Source organism: Notothenia coriiceps, unplaced genomic scaffold (assembly GCF_000735185.1).
Source record: "Notothenia coriiceps isolate Sejong01 unplaced genomic scaffold, NC01 NC01_scaffold00028091, whole genome shotgun sequence".
In the NCBI taxonomy this organism is placed as follows: Eukaryota; Metazoa; Chordata; class Actinopteri; order Perciformes; family Nototheniidae; genus Notothenia; species Notothenia coriiceps.
The window spans coordinates 1-11,045 of NW_011360792.1; the positions used below are offsets into that span (position 1 = coordinate 1).

Sequence of the window (11,045 nt, forward strand, 5' to 3'; positions counted from 1 at the left end):
TTGCATTGTGTGTTTAGAATAAAAATGTAATCTGTGTGCTTTAATACTATAGCTTCAAGACAGGCACAGCAATGTTCTACATTTATAATCAGGGGTGCACATAAGTGGTACGCAGGTACGCATGCGCGGCAACAATCTGAAATGCGTACCGTCACTTGTGTCACAAAGCGCATTTGCGTACCGATGTATATGTGAAGCTTTTCCATAAGGCGGTTGGATCGCCGGACGACGGAGTCGGACTCCGTGTGCAAAGACAGGGCTGCTGTTAACGTCGGCCTGTACAGCAGCACTGCGCTAAAACAGCTGATCACAACGTTCACACGCTCTGTGGTCACGAAGCTCTGCACTCTACTACTACCCCCCCCGTTGACATTCGCGATACAGAGGGCTTCATCATACTCCACTAGCACCCCCACCCGCTGATATTCGCGATACAGAGGGCTTCATGGGAACTTTGAGGGGAGCCGGAAGTTGGAGCACTAAACACTTACTCCAGGTACTCATCTGAGTACCTCACTGAGAAAGTTGTGTGCACCCCTGTTTATAATAACAGTTAGGCAGGTATCTAAATCACAGAGCATAAACTCATTCCCACTTCCTTTTGTAAAAGATTATTTCAGTTTTCTACAATATTGGTGTTATTTTTGCACTTCTGACAATCTGAACAAGCTAGCCAAACTAATATGATAAACATCATTTACATTTGCAAACAGTAAAATGATATCTCTCAAGCTCTCCATCGTAAATATCCATCGGTTTCCTTCAACTTGGACCTATTGAAAGTCTGCATTTTGGAAAAATAATAAAAAATAACAACAAAACAAAAAAATTAAAATTGAAATTGCCTTCAACTGAAATTATTAATTAACATTCTTCAGTTATTCCTGGTCTCGGAAACACCCAAGCACACACACAAACAAACACAGCAAATCATTTATTTTTCATTATCTTCAATAAACTCATGGACTACTGTGATTTCATAGATCTGTTGGTAGTTGTTACTGTGATCTGTATGAACACAAAAGGGTTTGTGCAATGTCTTAGGACCCCAAAGGAAATGTTCTGTTGGTCACTTTGAAGAAAAAATGCCAATAAACATGGCCCTTCAAGTTCTTATAAAAGCAAAATCAATGATGTTACTCTTTCCAATTTTTGCAGGCACCATTTCCTCTCTTTCTTCCTTTATTTTTGTCCCCCAAAGCCTCTTTGTACGTCAGTCTCTCTTGGATTCCAACAGTGTACAACTCAGTCCTTGGCTTCATGTTGGTTCATTTCCAACCCGTCCTCAGCATCATTATGCCCCAGGGTTGAGTTCGTCTTGATGGGCTCTCTTCCCAGAGCTTCAGCCTCTTCCAAAGTGGTTGTGAGAGGTCTGCCAAGGGTCTCAGGCAACAACAACGTCAGCACTCCAATAATAAACGCCAGGATTCCCACGATGAGCTACACAGGGGTCAGTATGAATTTAGTAAATAACTAATTTGTTAAAATGTTTTTTGTTGGCAGGATACTTGTGTAACTAAATTATGCATAATGGAAACATGGTTTAAATAGGACAGAATGGACAAGGACATTTAACATAAAATAATATCTGTTGTTGTTGAGCCATTGAAAGGAGAACATGTATACCTGAGGTAGGTAGATCCAGTAATCAGCCAGATACACGCAGAAGGGGGCCACCACACTGCCAACACGGCATATCATACTGCCACTACCCACTGCCAGAGACCTAGAGGGAGACCATGCAGTCAGCAACATTAGAGAAGACAGATTCAGTGACGTCAGGGTATACACGACGACTAACACCATCAGTTTAAACAAGACTTAAGTCGTAAGAACAATATTCTGTGGAATGAGGTTACTAATACAAATGTAAAAACATCTACGAAGAATCTTAACAAAAATACGTTGATAAGCATTTTTAAACCCCCCTGTTTGAACTGACCTGATAATGGTTGGGTAAAGCTCACAGGTGTATAGGTAGATGAGACCAAAGGCGATTGCAATGGCAAACTTCCCTATCATACACAGAGCGATGGCCAGTGCATCAATATCCTGTGGAAAAGGAAAGGGGGGGGGGGGGGGGTGGTTAAAGATGTCAAAAATAAAACACAAGCCCTTTGACCTTCAGAACTTTCATTATACCCCTGACTGCCCTAATAGAGCTGTAAACAATTTAGGCCTGTGTTTATATTGTTTATCTCAATGTGCACACCCTTAATGGAATTGGAGAGGGAGATGGCCTTTCTCCCCCTTTCCAATCTATTTTCAGCTGTATAATATAATAAAAGGGGAAAAGAAAAAAAATGGTATTTAAAAAATAAAGATATCCGGCATTCACACCTTTAAATGATATTGTTCTAAATGTGGAAAACAAAAAAACCTGGAGAACTTTAACTTGGCTGTTGCTATGATGTAACAGAACCAGACAACAACACATATATGGCCAGAACTGACTACACTAAAGTTACACAGAGAGAAGAGGGAGGCTGTGTGAAGCTATTTTCTCCAAATAAGCTTTTAATCAACTGTTGGTCTTAATCCACCATAGGTGTACTGGTTTTGAATGAACGTGTTGTTTAGTGTTTTGCAATAATTAATGTTTCTAAAATTGTTTGTGTAAAGCCGTCAGTAATATGGTATATTTGCATGGTCATTATCATATTATGTGTGTCAAAAGATATTGAAGAAAATCGAGTGTAGGGCTTAGAAAAACCTAAGTTAAATTTGGACATGATACACAGAAAGGGGTAAGGGTCTGTGAGGGCTATTACTGTAACTTTCTGTAAGTGTAGCAATATGGAAAAATACAGCATTCAGGAGCAAGAGCACTCAGTGTAGGCACCATGAAAAGGGGGACTGTTGAATATTTCCTGAGACCAAATGAGGTTTTGACTGCAAGGATCGCCTTACAAATCGTCAGAAACTTCTCAAAAACAAGAATGGATAGAAAATCTGAGAAAATGATGAGAACATACACACCAATTGCTGAGAAACTGTACACAAGAAGGAAGACAGGGAAGATAAGCTCTCCTTCTCAAAATAATAAAGACGGCCAAGCTATTCCTGACCCTAACCCTTGACCTGGATGGTTGTGAACTTGGCTCATTGGATGAAAACAGAAAGCAAGAATCTGTTGTATGATGCTCCTGACACTGAGACATCCTCAAGTCATTTGAATGTTTCAGTCCACTGTGAAATCTGCTCAGACAGTAATAGTTAGTTATAATAAATTAAAAAAGCTAGATAGATGACTCTCTGTCCTCTGTCTCCATGCTGCTATTTTTCATCTCAGGCTTGCTGACCGATCTGTTTGTAATGGCTTTCAATGTAAGGGCATATTAAGTTGGACATTACGGAACAGCTGTCTGTGAACCCAACCAGGAGGAGCACTAAATTGGGTCAGTGCTCAGAGAACAGTTACTGGGAACAGCTTGTGTCGTATATCAGGGTTCAACAGAGGTTCACGGCCTGGGGTTATGTGAGGGCAGTAATCCCAAGAGCTGAGGGTACACACAGGTTGAAAGTGAAAATACTTTTAAATAGCCAGATGTCATATATAACATGTTTCTGGCTTTCCTTGAATGGTAATGTTTTTGCATTGAAAATTTCCTTAAGATTTGCGGTCAACAGAATTGAATTTTGTTACAGTTATTATGATGTTTGTTTTGGAGACACTACAAATGGTGTTGTGTTTATAGTAGTTTTAGAGTTAGAAAGAAATAAAAGTGTTCATTATGCATCTAACTAACATGATTATCATAGTCTAAGATTAAAGAATACCCACACTTCAATGTCTCACTCTCTTACACACTCTCAGTACGTACAGCAGGTACCACAATGATGAGCATACAGGCGACCCCGGCCAGGAGCAGAGCTGGGGCGCACGTCTTCTTCCTGCCAATCCGATCCATTGCAAAACAGCCAACCAGATAAGAGGGGATCTCCACTGCACCTGGAAAGACCCGGCAGCTGTCAGTGAGAGTTTATAGTGGCACTGACACACTAACAAGGGCAACTCTATCTAGGGGACCCAAATAACCTGCATCTGCAAGGTTAGTGACGCTTAGTCTCAGCTGGATGTCCCCACATGACATAGGTAAGGAATATAAATGTGTGTGTGTAAAGGAAGTACAATAAATCAGTAGGAGGGAAATTGCATTGCATGAAAAGTGCATCAGTTTCGGTGTTTATAAAAAAAAAATCATATTTTCTTAATCAGATGGCAAAGACACAGGGAAGCTACAGTATTACGCTTGGAGATGTTGTTATTCTGTTATTTAATTGCTTACAGGCTCATTTGAATGTGTTTCTACAATCAGAACAGTTTACTTTGTAAACAGCCTCATTTGAAACCCACACTGACAGAGTCTTTTAAGTATATATTGTTCATGCATATTCACACTCATCAGCCAATCACTTACCAGCTAGGAAGAGGTTAATGTACTGGTTTCCTCCTAAGTTGACAGAGCCCAAAGAGAAGACATAGTAGCCCAGGCTGCCGATGAACCAGATGGACCACACTGTGCACGTACGGCCCGCCATCCTCCAGCTGCCGAACAGAGACAGGATGGACAGCTTCTTCTCAGACGGTGCTGGCCGCTCCTTCTCCTGCCCCAGCAGAGCTGTGCCGTTCTCTCTCTCCTCCGGCTCCAGCAGGTCCTCCACCTTCAACCTGCATTCAAGGCCGTTGAAGCGGGCCATCCGGTCCAGCAGGGCCTGGGCGTCCTTGTAACGGCCCCTGGCCATCAAGTAAAAGGGTGTTTCAGGAAACTTCCAGCAGAAGAGCAGGAAAGGAGAGGTGCAGGTGGAGAGGATGATCTGGTAGATCCACCAGACCCGCACCAGGTAGCCGGTCAGGGCCACCACCATGATGCCCACAGCAAAGACCGCGTGCACGTGCATAGAGGTCCATGTGCGTACCTTAATGCCAGTGAACTCAGTGACGTAGACAAACACCACCACGAGGTAGCCGCTGGACACCTGCCAAACGCAAAGATGGGAAAGAGGAAAGTAGGTACACGGATAAAAAGAGGGAAGGGGAAGGAGGATTGGAAGATAACATTGAGAAAAGGTGGAAGAAAGAGAGGAGATCAAAAGGATAATAATTTTTCTGTTGATATACAGACTCCTGGGTGGTTATTTATTACAAATAAAATACATATACCAATTGTTTAATTAGTTTTATTTGAAGTATTACACATTGTGTAGGTATACTGTATTAACCTCGGAGTGTCACAATTTCTGGTTGTTATGTATAAGCACTAGCTTACTTCATTTCTAATTGATGGTATGTTGCTATATATACAACGTTTCATGTAACGTTGAACCCTTGCTTTCTTTGTCAGAACTTCTAACATTAGTTTTTTAATTTGAACGTGATGCGTATGGCAGTAATCAGGTGTTAAGTCCCTTTTTAATAAACTGTGTCTGCGCTGTGTTTGGAGTGGCTCTGCAGCATAAGTCTATCTGTGTCTGTTTCTATGTGAAAAACAACAGCTGTAGCTGGGTAGGAATGGGGGGGGGGGGGTTAGAAGAAGAGGAGAGACATTTTGAACTGTAAGGGCTCTTTCAGCACAAATTCCCTGCCATGTGGACTAACCCTCGTTGTAATGACTCCCTTCCTTGGTCTTGTAAACATGTTGTTTTATGCACACAAAAACAACATTCTGCACAGTTTTAACTTACAAACACACTCTTAGTTTAGCATAGTTTATGTTCAACAGGGTGGATCAGTTTACTTGACTGTTGCAGCTGACTTTTACCAGTACCGGACCTGATTTGATTTGTAAGATTAAATCAGATTTTTCACTTTTAACTATTTAGAAGAACATCAACTCAACTCATAACCTTAACAGATCATTACATTGGCATATGTTCTTGATTATAAAAAATGGGAGAAATTAAAGTCTGCACATTTCTTGCATTGTCTTGTTTTATATGAAAAAAAACACACCTCCTCAGACTGGCTTTTAATTTGTGAATTATGCTGTGTTGCTGTTTTAATATATATATATATATTATTTTTTTACCACTGCAAAGCGTCTTTGAGCACCTGGAAAAGCGCTTTGAAATCAAATGTATTATTATTATTATTATTATATGAGCTTAAATGTTTTTCTCTCAGAGCTATGTTGGAAACATAGAAACGTGCTGTGGTCTGCATGTTGGCTTGGTTGCAATGCGACTAACAGAACGTGGCAAGAACATAAGCTATTAGCTAAAGATAGTTTTGTTGGAAAAAAAGACGGATGATAAACCTTAAGAAGCAGTTATTACAAACAGAGAGTAGAAAGCCCCTTAACAGCTCAACCCAAACTTACCATTGCAAGAAGAAAGCGGAGCACCACAAAGATATAATAGTTTCCGGAGAATGCTACAGAAACCCCGAAGACAAACTGACACAGGCTGGTGAACATCATGATCTTCACGCGACCAATTCTGGAGGAGAGAGAGGGTGAAAGAGAGACAGGTAGATAGAGTAATTGAGCTCACCTAAGTTTACAGATGAGCAATGCATTCAAACAGGGTTAATATGGTGCTTTTAAGGGATTCTCTGTGGAGTAACTCAGTTTTATAGATCTGTATATTAAGTCAACTAATCAATTAATCAACTAAATAGTTTGAGTTTGAGACAGCTAAGAATTGTCTTCAGTCAAAGCCAGCCCTATTAGCAACTTGTACACAAGTCATAATATTACCTGCGGCATTTTGGGACAAACCATTTGCGTCACACCTTAGAGATTTGCCTTAATTCTACCCGTACAATATTGAACACCAATATTCTCCAGCTGTGTCTGCAGGGTAAAATACAGTGTTTACTGTATAGGTTATCAGCCAATAATAAACATCCGATCGCATTTTGCATTCAACATGGAAGAGATTCTCCAGCACTTCATTAACAAGCAAAACCTGACTTTCCAATGTGATGCTCAGCCCATTAAAGCATTCACCCGATAGTAATGGTGGATTAGACCCCAGATAAAAACACAAGGCAAAATACAGTGTGGTGGGATGGTGATTAACAAACTCATGTTAACCACTTAGGAGAAGGCTAGCAAACATCAGAGCAAGTTTCCACTCGACTGACTGTATCAGACCAAAGTACTTGTGTTACTTGCTTTTTGGCTGGATCACCTGATCAGTCCAAAGTGTGCCTATTGTTTCCCTGTCTTACTTGTTCCTTTCAGTTTGTTTTCCCTCAATCCCATCATCCACACCAACCAGATTGTCGCTCTCCAATCCCTCTCATGCCTACATGCTCTAAAGCAACTCTGTCCTGCAGTCACATAAACACCACTGAGATGACAGTATCATGTTTAAGTACAAAGATGTCTCCTGAACTTATGACTACATGTGTAGAGTATTATAAAGGCAGGCTCTCTCAGCCACAGCCTGCACTACCTGAACATGTGCTCTTGTTTACAATCACATGGGAGAATAACAGCTGTATATGGTAAATCTTCATGTGTCTCATATGACATCATTTACTGTGTGGATTCTCGCTCTGCAAAAAAGTACCCTCCCCTTTTTCCTCCTTCCTGCAGCCCCTGCTCACCTGTCAGCAAGGTCCCCAAACACCAACGCTCCGATCAGCACCCCCAGCATGAAAGTAGGCTGGCACAGCTTAGCTAGCCACTCCTTCTCACACACCAAGTCCCAGTCCGTCACGATGCTTTGGTGAACTTCAGTGAGGTCGTAGACAAAGGTCCCTTCGCAGGCTTTCACTGTTTTGTTGGTATATAAGGTGTCTGTAAAGGGTTGTGGGTTGATGCGTGTGGCGCTGTGGCACCGGCTGAGCTGCCACTGCTCCCCCCCACCCGTCGTCACTACCAAGGGCCCAGTCCCTGCCTTGAAGATTGGTAGGATGTCCTCCAGGCTAGACGCTGTCAGGTTACCATAGAGGACCTCAGTGATGTTGCCTGGCCCCCCACACACAAAGTTTGGCGTCTGCACTAAGAATACAGAGGCCAGGTAGTGGATCCCACAGGCTATCACCTGGAAGGCTGCTGCGAAGTACAGACATGCCTGAAATCTGGAGAGAAATGAAATGTATTAAGATGTGTTGACAACAGAGATGTAGAAGAGATGATGAGAGAGTTGCATGCAATCTTTTAGCCCTCCTATTGAACAGATAACAGCAAAAAGATCACCTTAACAACTCTAACTAATATTAAGCTGTGCTCAAGTGCATTAACAATATATACAGTGTTGAGCATTCAAAATAAGCCAACTTTACATACTGAATAGGATTTAAGTTAGACAGACCAAATCATTTTATACAAAAGGACACACTGCATATTGAAACATAGGCCTACTAATAGTGGCTTGTGATTTGTGTGAAAACTTAAGTAATAAAGAAGCAACATTAATTCAGCACTTTTTTTGCTTAGGGACAAACTGGAACAGCTTCTAAAAAGTTACATTCAGGCATTACATTTAGCATTTTAACTTTTCATGCAATAAACAAAAGAGAAATATACAGTTCCAAGCAGAGTCAGAAAAGTAGGGTTATTTCTTCAAAAACACACACAAGTTCCTCTGAGTTGAAGACTCGCCCCTCACTAATCATTTAGATGTGGTACAATATGTTTTCAAAATGACCCAAAAGCATTGTACTAAACATCATGCGAAGTGGTTGGGCTCTTTTTTTTAATGTGCATCTATTAGTGTTTGTTTTCAAAAACGCATTTGTAACATGGAATTAAAAATAACTTTGAGACGTTGAGAAGTTACTATTCCAAATCCACTGTTGATGATACGCAAAGCACCCTGCAATGAACCATGCCAACTCTGTTTTAAGTGATACCGTTTGAAATGTCCGATCTCGTCGAATATCCTCTCCACGGTCATTGTGGGACGGTGAGTTTGCGCCTCGCGGGTGCCGGTGCGTCTCTCCCTCGCGGGCAGCCGATCCGAGCGCTTCAACGCTTAATATGAAACTGTGGCTTCCAGAGAGCGGAGTGAGGGTAGGAGGCGTGCACACACATACATACACACACACATACTCACAAAAAACACACACACACATGCACACGGACCGATGCAAATGTGGGGTCCGCTTTCAAGCGCTAAATCAGTGTGAAACATTCCACTTTGTCTGGAGATGATGCTTTGAAACATCACAGAGAACGGTCGCTATGAATTCTAATGTTGAATTTGTATTTTTCAGTTTTTTTATTTTTATTTCAAGTGAATTAATAAATAATAACAATTGTTTTGTCAGTTCGGACCAAATCACAGCCTGCCTATAGCATTAATTTGGTGAAATTGACAGTAGCCTATCAGTGACAGTAAATCGAGTGCCAAAGGGCAACACTGGACTCCTGACATCCTGGAGCCATATTTCTTCTCAGGTGTTAGTCCTGTCAAATCAACCTGCTCTAAAGCCAAGAAAAGCAGCTGCTGTAAATATGCCTGGCGTTTACAACTTGAGCTTAGTGGTAATGAGCTGGGGAGTTCACAATCACCACAAGGTCAGAGTTACTCTCTGAGCAAACAATACTCCTCTCAAAAACACAGAGCTTCAACCTATGCCCAGGATACAATTCAACCAAAACACGACATTCACAAAAAACTTGGTTAAAGTCCAAATCCCAAGGATAATCAGTGTAAATAAGGAAAAACACGATAAAAGAAAATTGAGATTCTTGAAATATTTGGCATTTATCACAAATCAATTAAAAGCACAAAAACATGATACTAAACTTGAAATGCTGGCCTGACGTGTGTTTTTGCATGTGTGTGTCTGTGTGCCTTTATGAATAGCCTGTGACTGCACATGAATCCTTGAGGGTAAATCAAGCCTTTTTAGACTCTAAAATGCTACAGAATACAGTACAGTTTACAGGTATCACATGTTTGTGTGTGTCAGTGTGTCTGCATTTGTGTTCAGTTTTGATGAAAGATGCAGGTTAGTCCCACTTTTTTCACCACGTTATGACATCCCAGCTCCCTTACTCTTACATGTACAACTTTTTGGAAAAATCCTCAACACTAAAGGCTAATTCATGAAACGAAACCCCTATGATGTCCAAGCCAACCTCTCTTTATCTCTGTGTCTGCAAATGTTGCTTTCGAAGCGTTTGATCAATGATTTATTTGAGCCGTAGTTGTGACCATATTGACTTTCTGCTCCCAGTCTTGTCTGGATTCAGTAGGACTACAAACTCTGACAGTGTTTGCTTTGCTATCGCACTGACTCGCCATCTGCTCCATGTCGTCCGATAATCAAACAGTGGAGGTATACGTAAAATAGGTAATTCTTGCAGACTGACACATTACAAATACTGTGCAGCATTGAAATAAAAGACTCTGCTTTTGAATAACCAGTGTTTCAGGAGTAACGTTTAAATATCAACTAAATCATTTAACACACTGCATTAGACTCTTACGAGTACTAACCATTTCTGGACTCCAAGACGTATTTAATTTAGTATGCTAAAGATTGAATGTCACAGAAAATGTTTTTGGTTCAAAGTAAATAAAGGAGATTTATTTATGGCACAAACAGATGCTGTTGCCATAAATCACAGAGTGGAGCTGTCGTCTCTACACATTCATGCTAGGCAGTGGTGATAGAGACTACAACCTATACAAAAAGCTATGTTTAATATATTTTTATATCATAATAAGCATTTTCTTGTAATCATGGGAAATAAATGACCAACATAGGGTCACCAAGGACAAGAGTCCTATTCTGCTCCACTGTTTATAGAAGGAGTGGAAAAAAGATTATTTTTGACCTCAGATATACATAGTTTTATTCAGTCTGCAGTTACTGCATCTATGAGTGACTAATTTGAGTCTAGGGATATTAAAGTTTGGGATTGTTCTTGTTTCTGATTGGATTCCAATGATAGAAAATTAAGTTTGTGCTATTGTGTTTTTGTTACATTACATTACATTTCATTTAGCTGACGCTTTTATCCAAAGCGACTTACAATATTTGACCAAGAAGAAACAAACTTGAAGAAAACAGAATCATATAAGTACATTAGGTTTCATAGAGCCAAACCATTTTAAGTGCTATACTCAACAGGTTTTAG

The 11,045-nt window shown here is 40.7% G+C and overlaps 1 protein-coding gene across 1 annotated transcript; it reads right to left on the reverse strand.

Moving 5' to 3' along the window:
* Positions 1-604: 604 nt before the first annotated feature.
* Positions 605-8,913, reverse strand: slc22a16 (solute carrier family 22 member 16). The gene is made up of 8 exons (XM_010785610.1): positions 8,807-8,913; positions 7,556-8,032; positions 6,321-6,438; positions 4,422-4,980; positions 3,825-3,952; positions 1,943-2,052; positions 1,627-1,726; positions 605-1,440 (listed from the first exon to the last, which is right to left on the reverse strand). Exons 1-8 carry the CDS (start codon positions 8,848-8,850, stop codon positions 1,246-1,248), a joined length of 1,731 nt encoding a protein of 576 aa, XP_010783912.1. The 5' UTR covers positions 8,851-8,913; the 3' UTR covers positions 605-1,245.
* Between the last annotated feature and the right edge of the window lie 2,132 nt (positions 8,914-11,045).